We start from the raw sequence: 23,620 nt of genomic DNA, 5'->3' as shown, positions 1-23,620 counted from the left end.
TTATTTCTTAGGGTTTTAATTTTACACATTTTAGCACCTTATTACTCTTCGCCTATTCTATAAAAATAGATTTAGTCTTTTAATTCACTCATTACATAGCAAAAAATTAGGCAGTTCACATTTATATGTTCATTAAAATATAACAGGAGCTTCATTATTCTGTCAAAGTATTTTTAACTACATACAGTACAGTTTAAACAATCAAAGGCAAAATGCCAAACAAACCTGCAAACATAAGTCAAGCATTTTAGCATGCATAATGCAACTGCACTTTGGTGATTTGTGTTTAGCAATTCATCACGAGTAGTTAGCAAAATATCAGAGGTATATTAGGATGTGATAGCATCAGTTCTTGGGAAGTGTGTCCATGTACTTGCAGATGATTCCCAGCATCACCTCATCAGCCCCTCCACCAATTGACATTAACCTGGAATCTCTGCAAAGGGCAAGAGAGATACAGTCAGAGGCAGACTGCTCTAGAATATCCCATGACTCATAACTATCAGTTTAAGGTTCATGAATGTGATCCATAAATGAAATCTTATCTGGAGCCATGGACTTCACTCAGACCAGTATAATTGTGGAAAAGAAAAGTACAGAAATATGTGGAAGATTGAAGAAACTAGCTTAAAATACATTGTGAATGAGAACATGTAAGTACCATGTACATGCAGTCATTTGTTTTTTTAAATTGTGACCATTTTTTAATAATAGCCGTATAAAATGTTGTTGTTTCTGTCAAACTATTATCCTAATTTCCTTTAATATAAACAATGGCTTTAATTAAGTTTTCCTCCCATTGAAAGTACAATTGTACATCCTGAACCCGTCGTTCCGCTGCGTTATTTGCCCCATCAGTAGATGTCAGCACAGTGTAAAATAAGATTTAAAGAACCTGAGTGAAACAGTGTTACTTGATTTAACACTGTATAAAAAAGGAGGATACTTGAAGCCCAACAGTGCACAGCAGGAGACTGAGCCTAATTATGTCCTTTCAATGATTATTATTACTTGATAACATGCTATGTTTATGCAGACGCCATCCATCAATCTGATTCTAACCATCTGGTTTCTTTTAAAAATACATGGACCACAAGCTTTATCCAGCTCCCGCCAACTGGTGAGCTTGCTCTTACCATGGAAACATTATACCCTCTCAAAAAGCATATTTGACGGCCAAATATAACCATAGTTGGCTAGCAACCGGCGTTAGTGACTGGTGCTGCTATGCCATGCCTTTTGCAGTGAATTGTTTTGGATGACATGAAAAATACAACACCAGGGTAAAAAATTATGGAATTGAATTGTGGTATATAAATCACTGTCATGGAAAACACAGGAAACTCATTTTCAAAACCAGATCAGTGAACATTACTAGCCTCACCTGTAAAATCTGCTGACCAGCACGTCACTGGTGAAGCCCATTCCTCCCCAAAACTGGAGACAGCTGTCGCCTATTTCCCTGGCTAGACGGCCCCCCTTTAACTTGGCCATGGAAGCCAGCTTGGTGACGTCATTGCCTTTAATGTACAAAGCTGCAGAAAAATAAATAAATATATATATATATATATATATATATATATATATAATGGATATAAAGGCATTATAAAGAATGAAGAGAGGAAAACAAAGACCATAAACAAATCATGTTCACTATCACCGGTGGCTGATCAATGCCTCTATTGTAGGTATCCTACAGAGAAAACATGTGTGAGCTGCATATTTCCTGTTTAAATGTGTAAAGAAATGTGTGTGTGTGTGTGTGTGTGTGTGTGTGTGTGTGTGTGTGTGTGTGTGTGTGTGTGTGTTTATCTACCTGTGCCAAACAGATGCAATCTTTCATCTGTTTCTGGGCAAGCAAATCGGATGAGCTAGAATTCACTCAAAGCTGGCGGCCAATGAAGTGGTTACAAACACGACGAGAGAATCACAAGACCTTGAACACACGCCCGCCAGATGCACCCACATACTCATTTTTGGTCTAAAGCCCTTGAGATGTAATTTGAAACAAGTGGGTATGAGCCATTTTTTCAGGTGGGTTTTGAAGTTATGCCAGTACACACAAAAACAACCGTGGTGTGTAAGAGCGATTAATCGTTTGATACCCCGAGCTCCTCTTCTCCACAAGTGTCCTTAAGCAAAACACTCAACATTTGCTCTTAATCTTTTTTTAAAAGTTTGACAAGTACGCATAGACTAATGAACCAACACTTAAATAATGGCATTACACAGGGAAGACAGACGATTAGAATGCCTGTGAAACATGACTGAAAAATATCTTTTTACAGCAGATACCTAAACGTGATTACAATTCACCGGTTCGGGCAACTTCTCCAGGAAATTCCTGTTGTTTCAGCAGTTTTGATGCCAAGTAATCACTGTTCTGTCAATGGCCAGCCAACCATATTGTTGTTTACTGTTACCTTATCACTACTAAGCTGGCTCCTTATTCTCCAGCCAGCACTGTTGGCTTTATCTTTCAATCCAACCTGCTGCATTGTACATATTACAAATGACCTACTCAAGGCTAGTTTGGCATTCTCATTATTTTGGACCGTGGCCTTTCATACCGAGTCTTCAGTCTTATCTAATGTACTTAGTGCCACAAGGACAGCGGCATGCATTTATTTTGTAGGAATTTCTATAAAATACTGCGCATTCAAATCTAAGCATGTATGGAAATGCAATATCTGGGTTTACAATACTTACAATATCTTGTACAGATAAAGGAAACCTATTCTGGAAAAGCTGGATGTTGCAGATCAATGCATATTTTTTTAAATACATGTTTATACTTAATAAAATAGCAAAGGTGAAAAGATGGATGTAAAATAGAGAAAGATGATTGAACACAAATAAAAAAACAAGAAAAGAAAACACACATTTAAAGAGGGACGGAAGGTAATTCTGCTGCTGCCGCAAACAATACCAAGCTAAAAAATATTGTCAGCCATGTCTGTATTCAAAGGGACCCCACCTGTAGCACTGTGGAGGAGAGCGCGGAGCAGCTCGACCTCCGTCTGCAGCTCGGCCAACCTGAAGTGAACCGCCTGGTGGTGGAGGACAGGCCGCTTGAAGATCTTCCTCTGCCGCGTGTACTGGATGGTCTCCAGAATGATGTTTTCCATCATGGTCAAAACTGGAGGTTTCAAAGACAGAGAGATAGAGAATTGATCTTACTACCAATGCTGCTGCTTTCACTTGAACTGCATGCGTGTCTGTGCCTGCTTGTAATTTGTGTCTCTGATTTATGATATAATGCACAAACGTCTGACAGGCAAGACACCTCAGATTTAATAGAAGCATATACATATATTTTCCCTCCTCAGAAATAGTTTCTTACAAGTTCTGCCCAAGAAAATATTAGTTCATGTTCAACTAAGAACAAACATCTGCTTTACTGCAGAAGATTAATGGCTCATATGAAGTGACTGAAACTCCCAAATTCTTGGAAACGGAAATGATCCAATATTATAACAATCTGTGCAATCTACAGCTAGATCTGTGTTGGGTGGATGAGACTCAGTTAAAAAAACAAGGGAGGGTGAGGGATGAAGGGAATAAGTAGGACAAATGAAGTCTGTTTACGGGATATCGCTTGGTGAGAGATTAGCTGTAAGAAAGGGTAACTCACTATTGGCCACTGCCCACAGCCTCTCTTCCTGGAACTGAAGCATCTGATAGGTGAAGCCCATGCCTTCCTTGCCAATGATGTTCTTGCAGGGCACACGGACGTCATCGAAGAACACCTCAGCCGTGTCCGACGACCACATACCGAGTTTCTCAATCTTGCGGGCAATTTGTACTCCTAGTCAGCGGAGGACAGGAAACAGAAATAAACGTCATTGCGCATCCTGGCAAAGGCACACTTATAATAACAAATGCTATCTATAGAAGGGATAATGACCTTCTGAAGAGAGTGGGAACCATGGGAATATAATGTGTTTTAGAAGGAAGTAAAAACACTTCAATTTGAGTGCTGTTTGTAGATGTAATAATAATAATAATAATACATTTTATTTATAGAGAGCTTTTTTTAAAAACTCAAAGACACTTTTCAGAGGTAAAATTCATCAAAACATAATTAAAACAACACACTTAAAGGTCTCCTGTTATGCTATATTTCAACAATATATTGTAGGTGTTTTGTTCAAAATACCAAACAGATCACCCATTGTAGCATGCCACATCCCCCTCTATTTTAGCCCTGTTCCTGAAGTGCTGATTCTGTGACTGTCGCTTTACATTTGAGCTGACCTGAAGTTGGCCACGGCCCTTTGTCGTGCATGCAGCTCTCTCTGAAAATAGAAGATTCTAACGGAAAAACTCAGCTAAACGCTGCCGTGATTAAACCCCATATTATGTTCCAAACCACATCAAGCATTATTTCTGAAACACTTCTCAGTGTTCACCACTAGAACAGAGACATTATATGTATTATATATACAACATCTCTTAGTCCCTCCTGCAGACATCCTGCTGAATACACAGACACACAGCTGCCTACTCGAGGGGATTCAGCTCTCCGACTGTATATTGCGGACGATAGGTTGGGACGTGTCACGTGGGCGGGAGGTTTCTAGGAGTTCAATGTAAAGCAAGCCCACATTTCGGTTATGATGCCAAGTCCGCAGCAAATCTGGATCAGCTCGTTTGTACCCCCGTTTTTAGAGATGTGGGTAAGGAGGAAAAGATAGAGGGTTGTATTTTCTGACACTTTGTGAGTCTCCTTACACATCGGGGAAACATATTTATGTATAAAAGACATCAAAAACTGAATTTGCATAATAGGGAACCTTTAAAATATGTAAAACTCAACAGGCAATTACAGATTAAAAGCAGTTTTGAAAAGGTGAGTTTTGATTTGTGATTTAAACGTGGTTAGATCGGGGAAGTCAAGGATGTGTTTGGGGAGTGAGTTCCAGAGAGAGGGGGCAGCGATAGAAAAGGCTCTGAGCCCCCAGGTCCGGAGCCTGATCCTATGTGGAAGTGAAAGGAGGTTGGCGTCTTGAATGTACTTGAATCACAAAAGATGAATGTGAAAGGCCTTCTGCAGTAAAATGAAAACTGATAAATAGTAAACAGACCCATACCTGGCAGGTTCATGGGCACACAGAAGAGGGACTTGTTCCTGTGTGGGGGGCCGTCACTGGTGTTGGCAAGGAGACATATCCAGTCAGCCTGGGTGCCGTTGGTGGTCCACATCTTTCCCCCGTTGATCACATATTCATCCCCTTTTCTCACTGCCTTGGTCATGATACCTGAATCGATGTGTGGTGGAGTGTGTAAATGGAAGGAGAAAAGGAGAAAATCGGGGAGATGAGTGGAAGGAATTAAGGTTAAATGAAAAGTTTCAACGGAGGAATAATCTAAGAAATAAAACCACACTTAGAAAGACACTTTGAGTCTAAAGTCTAAAGCTGGGGTTTATGTCTAAGTTTGAAACATAACTGATTAACTGACTGATTTTTAGCTCCTCAATCATTTCTGCAGCCTGAGCTCAATTTAAATGGTCCTTCAGAAGCTAAAAAGGAAATGATATAATAAATGTCAAGAGGATGATGATAAAGGGACGTACTTGAGACATCAGAGCCAGCTCCGACTTCACTAACTCCAAGGCATGCCACTTTGTCCCCCATGATGGAGGGAAGGAGAAACTCTTGCTTTAACTCAGCTGAGCCAAACCTGCAGACACACATTTATTGAGAAATTACATATATCGTAGAAATGTATAATAGTCCCATTTAATTACATACATGTCACTGTACGTTTCTTCTGCAGTGTTTCAATCCACATCACACTAATGAAATTCAAATCAAGCTGCTTAAGTCCTGAGAAAGACAAATGTCTGTCCCCCTGTCTGTTGATTTAGCTTCCCCTTCCCCCCCCCCCTTTGTTTTCAGCACCCTGTAATCTAAATTACACTGCTGAATACAGTCCTTTGATGTAGCATCCCCTTTCCCATCTCCCTTTCTTTTAGCATCCTGTAATGTAAATTGCCTTGATGTGTGCAGTTTGTCCCTCTGACAAATGTTCAGAATGTAGAATTTGATTGGCTGTTCCCCTTCTTCCTTCTCTTTAAGGATCTGGTTTAATGTTTGATCGGGGTCAGATCCTTGTACGACATTGCTTGTGCATGTTATCTGGCCTCCAGCTGGAATTGATTCTGTGAAATGCTCTGCTCTTTATTAAATAACACAACTTTGAATTGAAGCTTGTAGATTTGTTCTTTTCTTACCAGAAGGTGATTAAGTGTGGAATTTCCACAACAATATGGCGACGAGGATGGGATTAGACTGCTGACGGGTACTATTTGATGGGTACTCCGAAAGAGAACAGAGGACAACACATTTTTTTTGGATAAAAGGAAGTATTCCTCCCTTTTCCGGTGAGAAGCTAAACTCGGACGGGAACCAGATCACAGCTCTAATCTAAGTATAAGTAAACCTGTACGGTAAGATCTGAATAGATAATGGTTTTTTTTCAAGAGAGAATTTAACAGAACCAAAAGGTTTTTACAGAGGACTCTCGCAGAGTTTTGCAGACAGACGTGTCTTGGTTATTATTGTAGTGATTGTACACTGTTTGGTGTATCCGGTATATCTGGACCAATTAGTTAATCTCACAAGAGACGAAATAACTACAGCGATAATGGGTACGAATAACAGCAAGGCTAAGTCTGAGGATGATCTTAATCCAACACCAGTTTTTCCATAATAATGCAGGCAATGTTTGACAGAGACAACAGTAGCCTAAAACAATTGAAAGAATGGGAAGAATCGGGTTTTCCAGAATATGGGAGTTTCAGTTTAAGACAATGAGATGCATTGACATTAAGAATGATAAAAAGAGAGAAAACAGACGCCGCCGCACACTCTAAAATGTCCAAAAAACAGCAAAAAAAGAATATGCAATTTATCCCAGATTGGAGAGCATACTGTGTGTGGAGAGAAGAAGCAGAATTGAGAGAAAGAAAGAGAATGATAGAGAACATTTTAGGGAAAGGAATAAAGTGTAAATCTAATGAAGAAAACTCACATGTTGATATAAAACCAATCAATAATAATCAGTTTCCTTCTCTTTGTCTGAGAAACAATCAAGGAACCTGCCTAAACTGGATCCTGATTTGGACTCCCTTCCACCCACCTACGCTCCACCCGCAGCAGCACCAAATGCAGCACCAGCAGGCTCCAATAACTCCTTCCAACCCACACCCCCAACATCAAAGAGCCCTGCAGAAACCACATCTCCTGAATCCAGCCATTACCAGACAAGCAGCCGAGGAAACCTGGATGACATCAACATTATGGGAAACTTCCCCATGATGGAAGTTCCAGGACATAACGGTCCAATGCTGGTGTTCACACCGTGGTCAGACAGAGACATTGATGAGGCTATGCAGCATGTGATCTCCCCAACTGACAACTGTCAGAGATACAACTTTTTGCCAGTTTGTAAGAGGATACAGACCTACCATGCTTGAAGTAAGACGATTAATGGCGAAACTCCAATAACTATGGACAGGATGGCACAAAAACTGACAGCCTTAGATTATGATGATGCAGTGAATCACGATTATGAGGTGACAGTTGCTGCACTTCTTGAGGCTTGCAGAACAGCTTTTCCACTCCAGATGAACATGAGTCAGATAACCAGTCTGACACAAGGCCAACAGGAATCAGTCAGTGCCTTCCTAGCTCGCCTCACCACAGTATTTGATTTACATAGTGGATTGACCAAGTCTGTCAATCTAGGAGTGCAACCTCTCAGTCCATAATGAAGCACATCTGAAGGAACATTTTTTAAGTCGGATGCAAGACGAACTTTCCAAAATGATCAACAAAAATTGCATAACGTGGAAAACTGCATCACTACAGACAATACAAGAAAATGCTGCAGAAAAAACACACAGAAGATATCCTCAACACCAGAGAGCTGAAGGAGGAAGACACAAGGCAGAGGACATCTGACGAAGTCTTGCTAACAACGTACAGTGCGCTGGCCACTCAGGCAAGAGAAGAGAGACTTGGGCAAGTGCAAAGCACAGAACAGGGTGGTTGTGAAAAGGAAGCTTGCATTCTGGAGGGTCTTGCACCATTTGATTGAGAGCAGGGGAAGGTGGAACGGAGGTCAACGACGGGTCAGAAGTCACTAGTTTGGTGAGTCAAACACTCAAAATAAGAATTGCAATACAACATTTGAAGGTTAAAGCTAAAATACCACATACATTGATGACACAAATGTTAAACACTGTCCTACACCCCGCCCCTCCCAAAATATATATATTTCGAAACCAAAGGGTTATCATTCTACTGCTTTACAAGTTTTAGATTTTACAAGAACACACATCACTTAATCTGAATTTCAATTATAACCGACTTCCTTACACTGCACAGCACATGTTTCAGAAGGGAAAGATGAAAGGTTTGAGGGAACAAAGAAAGAGGATTTGTAGAAACAATATGTATAACGCAAGTTTTTTTTGGAAGGAACAGGATGCTGCTGCCGATGTATCTCTCTCTCACCCTTACAGCAATTACGATTTGAAGGAATTTGTCCACGTGTCTCTGAACATAGCCTGTCAAAGAATATTGGAGGATGTTGGTTCATCATCAGATGCAGTTAACTGATTACCTGCCTGCTGGGTGGGATCCCCAACAGGCAGAAAATTAGACAAGAATAAACTAGTGCTAACAGCTAGTGCAATAACGTAAGGTGCAATAACAACAATAAAGATGTAAAGATGTGAAATATATACATACAGTATGTAGAATGAATTGAGATTATTTAAATATACTGTACAGTCATTTAAATACTTTACACTGTTGTATGCGGAGGTATAGACAGCTGCATATATTACGTATAAACAGATATTTATGGCAGATGTGTATAATATATAGATACAGTGGGGAGAACAAGTATTTGATACACTGCCGATTTTGCAGGTTTTCCCACTTACAAAGCATGTAAAGGTCTGTCATTTTTATCATAGGTACTAACTGTGAGTGACGGAATCTAAAACAAAAATCCAGAACATCACATTGTATGATTTTTAAGTGATTAATTTGCATTTTATTGCATGACGTAAGTATTTGATCACCTATCAACCAGTAAGAATTCCGGCTCTCACAGACCTGTTCGTTTTTCTTTAAGAAGCCCTCCTGTTCTCCACTCATTACCTGTATTAACTGCACCTGTTTGAACTTGTTACCTGTATAAAAGAGACCTATCCACACACTCAATCAAACAGACTCCAACCTCTCCACAATGGCCAAGACCAGAGAGTTGTGTAAGGACATCGGGGATACAATTGTAGACCTGCACAAGGCTGGGATGGGCTACAGGACAATAGGCAAGCAGCTTGGTGAGAAGGCAACAACTGTTGGCGCAATTATTAGAAAATGGAAGAAGTTCAAGATGACGGTCAATCTCCCTCGGTCTGGGGCTCCATGCAAGATCTCACCTCGTGGGGCATCAATGATCATGAGGAAGGTGAGGGATCAGCCCAGAACTACACGGAAGGACCTGGTCAATCACCTGAAGAGAGCTGGGACCACAGTCTCAAAGAAAACCATTAGTAACACACTACGCCGTCATGGATTAAAATCCTGCAGCGCACGCAAGGTCCCCCTGCTCAAGCCAGCGCATGTCCTGGCCTGTCTGAAGTTTGCCAGTGGCTATCTGGATGATCCAGAGGAGGAATGGGAGAAGGTCATGTGGTCCCAACCGTGAAGCATGGAGGTGGATCATCATTCTTTGGGGATGCTTTTCTGCAAAGGGGACAGGACGACTGCACCGTATGGATGGGGCCATGTATCGCGAGATCTTGGCCAACAACCTCCTTCCCTCAGTAAGAGCATTGAAGATGGGTCGTGGCTGGGCCTTCCAGCATGACAACAACCCAAAACACACAGCCAGGGCAACTAAGGAGTGGCTCTGTAAGAAGCATCTCAAGGTCCTGGAGTGGCCTAGCCAGTCTCCAGACCTGAACCCAATAGAAAGTCTTTGGAGGGAGCTGAAAGTCCGTATTGCCTAGCGACAGCCCCGAAACCTGAAGGATCTGGAGAAGATCTGTATGGAGGAGTGGGCCAAAATCCCTGCTGCAGTGTGTGCAAACCTGGTCAAGAACTACAGGAAATGTCTGATCTCTGTAATTGCAAGCAAAGGTTTCTGTACCAAATATTAAGTTCTATTTTTCTGATGTATCAAATATTTATGTCAAGCAATACAATGCAAATTAATTACTTAAAAATCATACAATGTGATTTTCTGGATCACTCACAGTTGAAGAGTATCTATGATAAAAATGACAGATTTCTACATGTTTTGTCAGTGGGAAAACCTGCAAAATCGGCAGTGTATTAAATACTTGTTCTCCCCACTGTATGTGTACTATAGACAGATGTAAGCAGACATTCACAGAGCTCAGGAGTTCAGCAGTCTTATAGCCTGTGGTATAAAACTGTCCCTGAGTCTGGTGGTATTGGACCGGATGCTGCGGTACTGTCTGCCAGACGGCAGCAGACAGAACAGATTGTTGCTGGGGTGATGGGGGCCTTTTAATATCCTACCTGCCTTCTTCCTACACCGCTGGGTGTAGAGGTCCTCCATGAATGGCAGCTCCGTAATGCTGATGTGCTGAGCAGTTTTCACCACCCTCTGTAGAGTCTTACGGTTGAGGGTGGTGCAACTGCCATACCAGGCCGTGATGCAGCCAGTCAGGATACTCTCGATGGTGCACCTGTAGAAGTTGCAGAGTATCCTGGAGTCCATGTTGAACTTCTGCAGCCTGCGGAGGAAGAAGGGCCGCTGTCGAACCGTCTCGGATATGACCCTGGTGTGATGTGTCCATGTCAGGTCCTCATGATGTTTACCTCGAGGAACCTGAAGCTGCTGACTCTCTCCACAGGAATCCCGTCAATGGTGATGGGTGTGTGTGCCTCTCTCTGCCTCTTCTTGTAGTCAACAATCAGCTCCTTTGTTTTGCTGAAGTTGAGATGGAGGTTGTTGTCCTGGCACCAAGATGTCAGGGCTCTGACCTCCTCTCTGTACGCGGTTTCGTCGCTGTCTGTGATCAGGCCGATGAAGGTTGTGTCGTCAGCAAACTTGATGATGGTGCTTGAGCCGTGTGTGGCCATGCAGTCGTGCGTGAACAGGGAGTAGAGGAGAGGGCTGAGCACACAACCCTGAGGGGCTCGGGTGTTGAGGGTCAAGGTGGAGGATGTGATGTTCCCCATCCGCACTGCCTGGGATCTGCCCGTCAGGAAGCTCAGGATCCAGTCACAGAGGGCGCTGTTGAGCCCGAGGTCCCTGAGCTTAATGATGAGCTTGGAGGGCACAATGGTGTTGAATGCTGAACTGTAGTCAATGAACAGCATTCTCACATAAGTGTTCCTCTGGTCCAGGTGGGAGAGGGCAGTGTGGAGGGTGAGGGAGATGGCATCCATCTGCTCTTTATTAAATAACACAACTTTGATTTGAAGCTTGTAGATTTGTTCTTTTCTTACCAGAAGGTGATTGTGTGGAATTTCCACAACAACATATTTAATCAACAAACAATACAGTACTTCCTAAGTTTTCTGACATTACAGTACTTTCTACAGACTTGACTGTCAGGCTACGGTCAAATAAAAGTTGTGTGGAACTTTTTGTACTGTAGAGCAGTAGATTGTGTGCGGCACTGCCATGTTTGAGGCAGTTACATTTCCAGTGGGACAGAAGAAGGAGTCTTATCCTGAAGCTCCCATGGTATCCCTTTTTACTGCGGCTCTCTTAGCACTTAGACCTCGTTGCAAGCTAGTGTGGATCCCCTAATTAAGCTCCGGAGACTCATACAGTCTGTTTCACTGAATTCTGTCTTGTGTCACCAGCAGCTGTTTCAAAACCGAACGATATCACACAACAAGCCAAGGCCCTACATGGTTGAGTCAAACAATTGCCAAATATACAATTATACATACCCTCTAGGAGTTTCACTTTGATTAATCCACTAAAACAGATGATGCCCTACTAAATATTGCCTAGACAAAAATAACGAGGTCATAATTATATTAAAAAGAAAGAATAAAAGTGTAAAAAGAAAAGAGTGCTGTCATAACTTGATTGATAGTTACCATTGATAAATCCTTGTAGAATTGTTTGTATTAAATTAAGCAGGAGACCATATATATAACCAGTAAAAATGATTGCTTTATGACTGACTTCTATCAGTGCAATTCACTGCTTTTTAAAGAGTGCAATCAAAGTAATCGTTCTCTCTGATAGACCAATGAAAATGCAACGAATGAACACTAAGCTAAGCTACTGGGGTGAAAAGAAGGAGACATGTGTCTGAAAAGCAGGAACAAATAATGAAGAACAGTTCTGAAGTAGCGGTGCTTCTTATATTGTTTAGATATTGGTTTGATTTTAAAATCTCCAGCTTCAAACACAAGGTAATAACTGCAGGGTAATCCATGTCTATGTGCTAATCAGTCAGGGATAGCAATTCATGCTAGATTTGAATAGCCTGCAAGATAAAAGATGTCCATGTAGGGAGAATGTTTGAAGAATGTACTGTTGCCCTGAGTCAGTCATTAGTCGTCCTTCTGAGAAAAATGCAGCGGTGGTAGGGAGATAAGTAACGCTAAATGTACAGTCTCCAACCCAAACTGCTTTTGGTTTCAGGAAACAGTGCAAACATTCACATACAGTAAGACCCATATCAGCAGATTTATCAAAAATCACATTTCCTTGTTTGTGGGATGGTACCTGGCCAGTGCAGGAGTAGTCATGTCGGTCTGCACACCGATGGCCATGGGTATGCCTCCACAGCGGATGTTGCCCAGCTCCTCTGCAACTGCCAAACTGTAGCTGTAGTCCAGACCCAAGCCTCCATACTCTGCAGGGGCAAAACACACACTCCTTCAATGACAGTTCGATGCACTTGTGTGGAAAATTGTGTTAATGTAACCATTCTATACTTAAGTTAATTTGATAAGAGATGTGGACCATTACCAATGTGAAGAACGGCCCAGAAATGTTTGTTTGAACATAAATACCCCATCACTTAATTGTCAGATTAAACTCGCCTTGAACTAACCGTCCCTCCTTCCATGTTACCCGTTAAATTTGATATAACCTCACTGCCTAGCATGTTTCTGTACACACACATATTCTCAACTGTTGGCACCAGAGCAAGCACTCAAATTAATTACAGGATGTTATCACTAATTGCGCTTTCTGTAATTACGTGTAAAAAGCACTGCCGGGAGATCAGCAGCATGGAGAAAATAAGGGTCACTGTCATCTCATCTGTTTGGATTAGTATATCAAACTTTTGTTCTCTTAAACAACCCATTTACTGAAATGGATGTCTATTTCTTTTATTCTGATAGTAGAGGCATTTGTAAAGACCTTTGGGCCCTAATGGAGTTGAAAAGTGCATTATAAACTATGTTTGAAACACCACTTTCTGTCAGTTATTCTCATAGAGCCATTTATTATCCTTTCCTCTGCCTTTCATCATCAGTCGGAGCATCTATTGCGCAAATAGCGTGTTTTTGTAATACTAATATACTTAGTGCTACAAACCAATTTTCTGTCTGCTACTAGAAGAATCTAGCTGATGTGCTCGCTTTTATTTTGCGTTTCTCTTTAAGTCATTAGTGTCGAACACACATACATTCAGATCCTTTAAAAAAAAAAAACAATACCAAATTGAAGTCCAAAAATAATTGGACATTATCATCCCATGCTGGTCTAGCAAATGTAACCTGACAGTTTTTCATTTAGGACAAACCTCTTGATGATAACGCCAAGTCAGCCGAAAGTAACAAGACATTTGTGAAGGGGAGCGTCAATTCCTGCTTTTTCCTTGACTAAATACAGTATGCCAGCCACTGGATGATGGATACTAAACCTGACTGACAATGAATAATTATCATTGAATTTACCACATAGAGACCTGCACTCCAGCAGAGTAGTTTAATATCACCTGTCAGGCTAGTTATCGAATAATGGGAAGCCTTCTGGCAGACTGTCAGAGAGACAAAGGGAGGGGAAGTAAGAGAGCACGATACACGGGGACAGAAAGAGAGGGGAACATTTATTAGAGGGACCAGCAAAAACAAGGGAGTAGGGGAGTCTAAAATAAGAGGAAGTAGGTACAGCTGTGCAGCGATAAGTCTCTGAGCGCTGGAAACCCTGCGGTGGATAATGTGGACTAAGGGAAGCACCAAGGTTTATCCCGCTTTAAGCGAAACAGCAGGCTGTCTGATTGAACAAGCAAGCAGGAAAAGAAACAAACACGATTCTATCACAAATGTCAATCCTATACACATGTGTTTCTTCTGAGCACCAGATGTTCCTCAGCTAGGTTCTCATCGAGTGGAGTTCCATATGAAGCACATATTGAAGGATAGAGATGAGAACATTTAAATATGCAGATGCTGCAGTCGAGTAAACACTGTTTTCTATCTTATTTGCCCATGTGATGGCAAATGAATGGTGACAACATCGGGAGAGACTGGAGATGAATCACTGCCATTAGCTCAGATCCATGATAATACTGTATAATTACTACAATAGACATAACTGCAATTGCACTATTACTCAACCTCTGAATGCATGCATCACTAACACAGTGTGATATACTGTAATGTCTGAAAAGTCACGATAATGCATGTATCATACTAAAGTAGAAATCGTGAGAAAAGGAAACAGCCTTGACACACCACTCTCCAAGAGGTTATTTTTCTAAATATTAGAAGCAAAACTAAGTTAAAGGAAAAAATACGTAGGCTGCCAGGTTCTATCTGTCAGGCGGAAGACAAAGAGGCCATTGCCAATGGTGTGAGCTGCGGGTACCTCTCTCTCAGCGTAGAGGAAAACAGGCAGGGAGCCAAGGGTCATCCCTGTCTACTCCCTCAACGTGGCTGTCTTAGGAAAACTTCCTGTTCTCGTGTTTTCATGTTAAAAGTCTCTTTCCTTGTACGAGGAAAAAGTGAAAACTATGTGTTGAGTGTTCATGTCAGGGGATTAAATAAAGAGACGTGCTGGATATGTCCAAAAGCTGTAAACAGGATCGTTAACTTTGTTGCTGGCCTGAATCCATAAAGTCCACTGACCGTGCCAGTATGTCCTGGATGCCAGAGTATCACTAAGAATTAGCTGGAATAACGGGCCTCTTCTGTCAACCAGTCAAGTCTCGGTTTACACCCATGTCTGTCCAACATGGCATCCCTTCGTCATTACCAGCATCATTTCTGGTTTGTTTTTTTTCCCCTGTGAGGGTCTAAGTGTGTGTCATTACAAGAAAATGTGGGCTTGGCGACACCTTCTGTTGCAGAGACCGCCACAAAAGTTGTTTTACTTCGCCAGGTGTCTGTGGACAGGTTTGTCACAGATATAGCAGAGGTACAAAGTTGAGAACAAAAAATAAAAGGACAGTTTCATGGAGATGGTCCGAGCAAGAGGGTCAACTTCATCGACACTCAACACCACAACCTTGGGGCCACTGAACTTTACAAGTGTGTCGTTGAGATCAAAATTAAGGCTGGGTTAGAAGATGGTTGTGGCAAAGGTACCCTATGTTTTTTGAAATAAGCTTTTTTTATATTGTAATAATGAAATATCTCTACTACAAAAAAAAAGAAGCTTTATTTGCAGAAGATCGTTTTGATTGTATTTGGTGTTGAATTATTCTCTCATTCCATCTGATGAATCAATTCTCCATTGGCCAGACTCCTAAATCCCCATTCCTGTAATCCAAGCCTCTAAATCAATTAACTCAGTGCGGGATTCTTTAAGAGTCTGCTCCATTAGTCAGCACATCAGCAAAGGGACTTTCTTGTTGTACACTGCACACTTTCCTAAAGAAATATACACCATGGTAACGTAACTCCTAATTTTATCCAGATATCAAGCCAGATGTGGTAGAATGACCAAAAGATGCCAGATTCAACAGTGTGGTAACTGAGCCACGGCCTTTTTGAATTCAGTAATGTTCAGACTTTATTGTCATTATATGGATTCCATTTTTAGATTTAAAGATGAGAATCAGTGGATATACACTGTGTTTTTATATATTTACCTCAAGTAATCTACCTTATAATGCAGAGTCTCTTCCTCTGAGCTGCATCTCATCTCTAATCCTGCCAACTAATGCTTATCTCTTGTCTACTCAGCACATTTTTAATTCCCATGCCCTTCCTCTTCTTTGACCTACAGGACTTGCAATCCTCTTCACTTAGCTCAGTGCTCAACATTATTGTTCTCACATTTGTTTTTCTCAGCATTCAATGGAAGAACAGCTGTAGCACAAAGAGACAAAGATGAGTGGAAAAGTTAGCGAGAGAAACAAAATCAATTACTGTGGGAAATAAAAAGTGGATATGAAATTAATTATAAACTTTAATACTCTGCAGTTGATTGTCGAACATTTCACATAAAAACCTCTTTGTATATTCAGAATGAATTCACACAACTATTTTGTGGTGCTGAACTTATTCCGGTCCAACTCTTACCGCAGCAGGGACACAGCTGGGTACACATCTGGAAATGGGATATATAATATAGCAGACAGCTGTTGTGGGATGTTGGTGTGACACCCCCACCCATCATCACAGTGGGAACATTTCTAAAGCGGACCGACTGTAATGTATGGCTTTGAAACAAAGGGAAAATGAATTGAAAGCGACTACAGCTGTGAAAAAGTAATGCCACATGCTCCTTGAAGCAGGGATGGTCACTCTTTGATCCACCTATCCCCTCAGACAAATTGGAACCGCAACTGAAATTAGGTTTCTGAGTGACTTTTGTCCATGTGGTTTTGGATTAAAAAATGTAAATCCTTAAAGGCAAGGTCTTAAGCTATGTTACTGATCTATCATGGAGTTTTTGCAGTGGCAACAGAAAGAGCATGTCCCAACAACACATATCAAGTGGACTGAGACACAGGTGATTATTCAGTTGTCATTTTTGAATGGACTACCAACTAAAAGGCCCAAGAGTCCAAATAGACTTAAGGTCTGTGCCAGAAAATGCCCCTTAAACACTTCCAGAGCCATGGATACACATGTTGCAAACACATGCCAAACATCTCTGGTTTTTCTAACAGTTTTATTTTCTTGACTTCTCAATTTAAGGGATCATGGTAAGCATACAAAAGCAGGTAATCATTTTCCTGCAGGGTTACTATCTGAAAACAAACCTCTTCCAACATAATAAGGTTTCTGGGTCTCTATATCAAACTAACCTTTTCCCTGAGCACTCTGCTACAGATAATGCCACCCAGAAACACTCACTCAATTACTCAAACCTTTATCTTTTTTCTGAAATGTTCTTAAGTTTAAAAAACCCTAGTATTTAGCTAATCCTACATTCCTTTCTATGATTCAAGAGGAGTAGCTGGATCTTATCCCAGGATGCACAGTTAGTCAATTCTAGACCTGACAAAAGACATGTCGTAGCTAAACATACTACGTTATCATCATGCAGAAATCCCCAAGAACAGAGGTGGTGAACTTTATCTGTGAGTCTAATCACCGAGCTTCTGCATCACCCAAACTTTCTGTGTGTGAAAATGAATTTCTAACTTGTTTTGCTTTTTTAATAGGATCTTTGAATAGAAATCAGTTTGACACTCTTACCAACTGGTTTGTTGACTCCGAGAAAGCCGGCACTTCCTAAGATCTTAAAGATTTTATGAGCTGGAAAGATGCCTTCTGCCTCCCACTGTTCCACATAAGGGTTGATATCCTGGTCAATGATCTAGAACACAAACACAATAAGACCGATATGTTACTGTATGTTTCTAGTAGCGTGCATCCTCTTTGTTTGTTTATCATAGTGAATTTTAAGCATAACTGTTTGTGCATTTTTACCGTGCCAACATGCACAGATTTCCTTGACTGCTTTCTTTTTTTTTTTTTACCTCATTGTAAAAAAGAATGACAGCCCTGCTGTTTTATCTCCTGTCACATAAATACCACCAAGCAGATACCCATTATGAGTGAACGCACACACAATGACTGTTATACATACATCAGCTTCCTGCTGTGCAGTGCACATCTCTTCTTAAATCTATGTAATCTATCTCGAGCAGACAGCGTTGAAAGGTTTTATATATCAATGAATAGAGAGCAGGCTGGAAACATGTAATACATGGGAAATATGTTATATTGACAAGCATGGCATGCTATTTTCTTCAGCATGTTATCAGCTCCCCTACTGATAACCAAGGCTTTGCTTGTGACACACAATATGACAGCTGCAGGCTGAGAAAACAATGGCAGGGGTTTGGACGCAATCCTAATCTATGCATTTGGGAGCAGAACAATTGCACTACAAACAAGAGCCTAACAGAATCCAGTAAAAATGATGGTAACCCAAGTTGTCCAAAACAGCTTGCATTGCAAATTACACTGAGGGGTTTGGGGATGATTGGTTTTTAAAGGGTGACACTGATGGAGATGACTGAAGTTGTTGGTATCGTGCTGACAGCTTTGCATTCAGCGATTCAAAAGCCAATATTTTAATGATCTCTTTCCTTCCGGCATTTTATTCTTGGCAGGAGAGAAAAACCTCTGAAGTAATATTTTAGACCATAATGCAAAAATAAAGTTCAGTACTGAAACCGCACTAATGACATTCCTTCTGGGTTAGCAGCCACTTTATCTATTCAGCCACTGGCGCAGCCTGGAAATGAAAGGCGACTTCATTATATACATTAAGAGAGGAACCAAGAAAAACGTGCAGTTGTGGTTAATGAATGATTCTCTCTCTACAGGATGTTAATGTCATTAACCGGCTGATACACTATCTGACTGATAACTTATATATCTCTAAATGAAGCAGCTTTTGCTAATTTGATTCAGAACTAATTAAAACAAAAATAATGACTAGGGAAGAACAAATAGATTCTGGTAATCTCGTCACAGAATTTTACATAATAATTTTGAACAGTGAGAGCCTCTTTTGTCTCTACACCAAATTGAATTGCATAGTGCTTTATCAGTATTTATCACTAGTGACTGGTTATGTGAGTCATGGCCAAAATATCCACAGGGAGTGAATAGTAGGTTTGCAGCCTGACATTGGACTGAGTGAACCTTGGTGTCGTGATTCATTTCGAGCACCTGGAAGTGGCCCACAGCTGGAGAAACGCTTATGAATCTATTGAGACACTCAAACAATACTATTTCTGCGGGAACTCACACAGGATAGGCAGTATATCTATAGTTTGGATTAAAATTCATGTTGTATTTTCTTGCCAATTCGTATAACCATTCAACCTCACTCAGCAGGCTTTGTCAACAGGAAGTTTTAGTGCACGGGACGTCAACATCAGTTTTTGCAAAATGATGTTGGTATCAAGTGCTGCACCTGCTATTATAACCAAATAAATTAGAAACAAAATGAGCTGTGACCTGACCTGTCTGCCTTTCTGAATGTTCTCCAACTAAAAATAAAATGTCCTCCACCAATGGAGTTGCACTTGTGTGCCAGAATTGTATAAACAATAACAGCTTTTTCATTGGCTTTATTTACTTCAATGCATAAACTATTTTAATGGACCATGGTTTCCGATTATAATCTGCTCCACAATGGGTTCCTGTGCTCAGTACAATATGCTCTAAATGGAGGGTAAAGCCAATGAAAAGTAATGATTAAATCAAAATAGGTGGTTAATGGAAATAGGAAACATCAGCTTCGAGTGTCGGCCAATGAAAGGAGTTTAATGAGCCATTTGAAATATAGTGGATTGTGAAAAATAAAAGATATTAGATTATTCTTTCATGCTGTTTAGATTAAATGTCTGCCTGAGAGTAAAAGCACGACCAGCAATGAGGATGAGTCCTGTTTTTTGCCATTCGATTAAAAAAAAAACAAAGTGCTGAAGAAGAATTAACAGGTTTTTTCCAGGATTGCAAAATGTGATGTACACTGATTTTGTCCTTCCAAAACACACAACCAGTCAGCCAGCCAAAAAAAACAGATTGGCTGAGGAATATCTGAATAGGAGGCAGAAAGAAAACATGGACATCATGTTTTTACTGCTCAAAACAGAAGACAGAAAGTACTTTCAGAAGACATACGGGGCACATACCTTTGCTTTTTTAAATCTGTATAAATCAGCTAACATAAAGTCCAACACAAGAGAAAGCACAAAAAAAAGGAAGGTAGTGGTCCCCTTTAACCTGCAATAAACTCATCCGTGTTCAAAGGTCGAATCATGTGAGGAAAAGGGAGGAATGAGAAGCTGCTGGAAAAGGGAAACCGAAAAGATCATTTAGGGAGTATGTCCACATCTCTATTGTGGACTATTTGTGTTGCATACCAGAACAACTTCACATCATCAAACTGTCAAGTAATAGGACGGGGTCAAGATCGTTGTATCAGGTTGTACAAAATCCCCAGTCTGGATTTTTTGTTGCACTTTTGGTGCACAATAACACAAACCATTGCATTAAAATAGGTTTTCTTTTATACATACAGTATATGCAGAATGTTTTGTATTTAATATACTAGATTTTAGTGCTGGGACCAGATATAATATTATCAAGACATTTTCAAATTTACCGTCGGTTCTGAAAATTTGACATTGTACGGTGAAATAAATCGGCAGTCAGAGATTTCCCTTCCCCTTCGTGCCTGTCCCATTCAAAACATATGTTCTCTGTTTTCTCATATGAGGCAACGTTGCGAATGATAAACAGGGCTGCCAAGTACTGGATTTACCGAATGATTTATTGAATATGAAGTACATGTTGGTACATATATTTTAAAGTAAATCATTCAATTGATCAGCAACAGACCCATTTGGACGTCAGGTCAGTCAGTCTGGATCACAATACGTGTGAATGTAGATGGAACCGTGCACATAAAGCAGGAGTCAAACTCATATTGTACCAAATCAGTGCATTATAGAGTGTGTACAGATAGTGGGTTTAAAGCACATATGAGAAATAAAGTCTGTCACTCATAGAAACATGAGAATAAACGACCAAAGTCATAAACTACCGAAAGGTTAAACCACCAGAAAGCAGTGAACAGGTAGTCCTTAACGTCACTATTTCCTCAGATATTTTCACTCATGTATCATGCACAAGCCAATTGTAAAGGACGGAAACATAAAAAAGTAATTTGTTGCTAGTAGCACCAAACATAAACAAAGCATAGACACACAGCAGTGTTTGGCCTACAATAGCTTTTAGTGTGTGTTTGGGAAGTCTGACACCATGGGAGGCAGCCCTATGAGGATGCTCTTCCTAGAAGTGTTGAGGAAAACCCTTTTGACTCCATGTCCTCATTAGTGACAGAAGCTGACCCCACACACACACACACACACACACACACACACACACACACACACACACACACCTCAATTGACATCATGGTATGTAGCACTACGACCTCCCCGCCCATTAAAAGAAAATTTGTATTGGAAACATTGGCACGATGAACACCTGACCTTGGACAATCACTAAAGGATTTCCTATAACCCCATTTCTATAGCATCTATAAACACACACTATTCTGCAGTGACTTCTTTTAATAAACCGCGCAGCCTCAAGTTCCCTTTCCTGCACTGCCAACATATTGTTCTGCATTTCCTTTTCACATTTTCATGCATCCCATTATTCCCAGTGCTCGTTTATTTTCAACCTCCAAGCATCCTTTTGAAGGTTTAGTCACACAACAAGCTTCCCTTCACTTACCGCAACATCTTCGTCCCCTGCCTTAAATTAGACACTTGCTATATTTGCAGTCTCTGTCTCCACAGTCTGTCTAGTAATATGTATCCCAAATGAGTCATGCTGATTACTTATCCTTGCTTTGAATTTTTACTACTATAATTTGCAGCTGCTGATATTTAGCTTTTCAAAAATAAAAGTTCTGCCAGTCAAAAGGCGAGGCGCGCTGAATTGAAGTGAAAGAAGCATGGAAACAGAAACACATATTTTAGAAAGATGAGTCCTTGTCCTAACGTATATTTTAAATGTTTTTGAAACCTATTATTTGTCAATCAAATAGCGAATGGAATGCTGCCTGAGTCACGAATCACTAACTAAAACATTTACTACATATTACTGCAGAGATCGGAGTAAACAATAAATAAATAGTCCATATATCTTCTATTCTATGCTTTCGAGACAGAATTAGCAAACACTTCAAATTAAATGGACATTTCCGTTTCGATTATGTCTACACCAGAATATTTCAGGGTTTTAAATGAGCGTTTTCATGAAGAAATAATGAAATTATTTAATCATTAAAGGCCTGTAAAATAGAACGTGGGACTCACTTTCCCTTTTTCCCAAATTACACAATCTGTTTACAAATGGAATATTTTCAAATCTGAGAAAGTCAATGACCAGAAGAAGAATAACAAATGTGCACTTTCTATTTAAGGGAGATGTAACATACTATTCAGTCACAATGTTTGCTGGACACGTACAAACACCAGATCTGCTTTGAATAAATTACATTGACCAGCCCTACTGGCTTGATAGGAGATTTAATCCAAATATCATGGCCCCCTCTGTTGTCAATATTCTAGAAATAGTCCCCAAATCCCCTGGTATCAGAATCTTTTCCACATATTAAATATCAGCACTTTACTGTCATACTAATATAATTATCGTTTTACAGGAAGCACACATCTCATTTTGACTTCCAAAGCAAGGTAATATTGTTTAGCTAACATCAGTCTCTGAGACACATGTTTAAGCAACAAAACATAGATTTATATCTAAAAAATAAAACTTGTTGCAGTAGTCATTTTACATTTGTTTCGGGGACCTGTTCATGGTCTGGCCTGACCACAACTACCTAATTTTAATTCAACATATTCGTGCAGCCAGACCTATCACACAATGACCACTGCCATACAAAACCATATGTTAGATATATCTTTAACTGACAAATGTAACCAAAGCTTAAAATAATCTCAGTGCAACAGCAGAGACGCTGCTCACATCAGCATGAGCAGATCTGACATTGCCCAGGTAGGATATGTTGGAGTGTAGTATGGGTCATGAAAACACTGGCTGTGTTCGGTATTATAAACCAGTGCAGCACTGTATTGTGCCGTAATCCAACAGTGTTAGCGACGCACAAACTTAAGTTTAACTTGTTATTAGTGAAGCTATAACACAATGCAGCTTCTGCAGACACCACCACACATCAGTGAAGGGTACCTATATAACAAGCTAGCAAAGTGACCTCTCACCCACTTTCATTATAATGACTTTCCTCTGCGTCATACAGCTACTTAAAGCAGAATAATACTCATGCTTTCTAGCCAGACAATAGTGCTCTACAATATCCCTTTTCACCAAAGCTAAATCTAGCCTTGTTTTCATGGTAACGCCAAATGTGGCTATGTTGTTAGCAGTCATGTGTTACCTTTCTGAGGGACTTCTTTAATGCAAAGTGCTCTTGTGTGTAGATTAAATGGTCACCCGCGATCTCTGGGGCACTGGATGTTACAGGTTTAGATGACACGTTGTCCGACAACGACCGGACACCAACAGAGGAGTTGAATCTGTAGACATTTCGGCTGTTGAGCAGCAGGTTTAAACGGAGAGTTCCTTCACGCAGCGCCATCTCTGTTTGATAGTGCGCATGCGCAGTG

The 23,620-nt window shown here is 40.5% G+C and overlaps 1 protein-coding gene across 1 annotated transcript; it reads right to left on the bottom strand.

Moving 5' to 3' along the window:
* Positions 1-23,620, bottom strand: zgc:85777 (uncharacterized protein LOC405871 homolog). The gene is made up of 9 exons (XM_063899648.1): positions 23,392-23,620; positions 17,631-17,751; positions 12,751-12,880; positions 5,579-5,685; positions 5,094-5,261; positions 3,635-3,808; positions 2,978-3,139; positions 1,385-1,535; positions 1-436 (listed from the first exon to the last, which is right to left on the bottom strand). Exons 1-9 carry the CDS (start codon positions 23,590-23,592, stop codon positions 346-348), a joined length of 1,305 nt encoding a protein of 434 aa, XP_063755718.1. The 5' UTR covers positions 23,593-23,620; the 3' UTR covers positions 1-345.

This window comes from Eleginops maclovinus, chromosome 13 (assembly GCF_036324505.1).
Source record: "Eleginops maclovinus isolate JMC-PN-2008 ecotype Puerto Natales chromosome 13, JC_Emac_rtc_rv5, whole genome shotgun sequence".
NCBI classification, from domain to species: domain Eukaryota; kingdom Metazoa; phylum Chordata; class Actinopteri; order Perciformes; family Eleginopidae; genus Eleginops; species Eleginops maclovinus.
The sequence above is the reverse complement of the archived record's forward strand: the minus strand, read 5'-3'. Positions and strand labels throughout refer to the sequence as shown.

Coding starts and splice junctions, on each gene's coding strand:
- zgc:85777 (XM_063899648.1), bottom strand. CDS start 23,592: ATGGCGCTGCGTGAAGGAACTCTCCGTTTAAACCTGCTGCTCAACAGC. Junction 17,752..23,391: donor TAAAGAAGTCCCTCAGAAAG/GTAACACATGAC, acceptor TTTGTGTTCTAG/ATCATTGACCAGGATATCAA. Junction 5,686..12,750: donor ACTACTCCTGCACTGGCCAG/GTACCATCCCAC, acceptor GTGTGTCTGCAG/GTTTGGCTCAGCTGAGTTAA.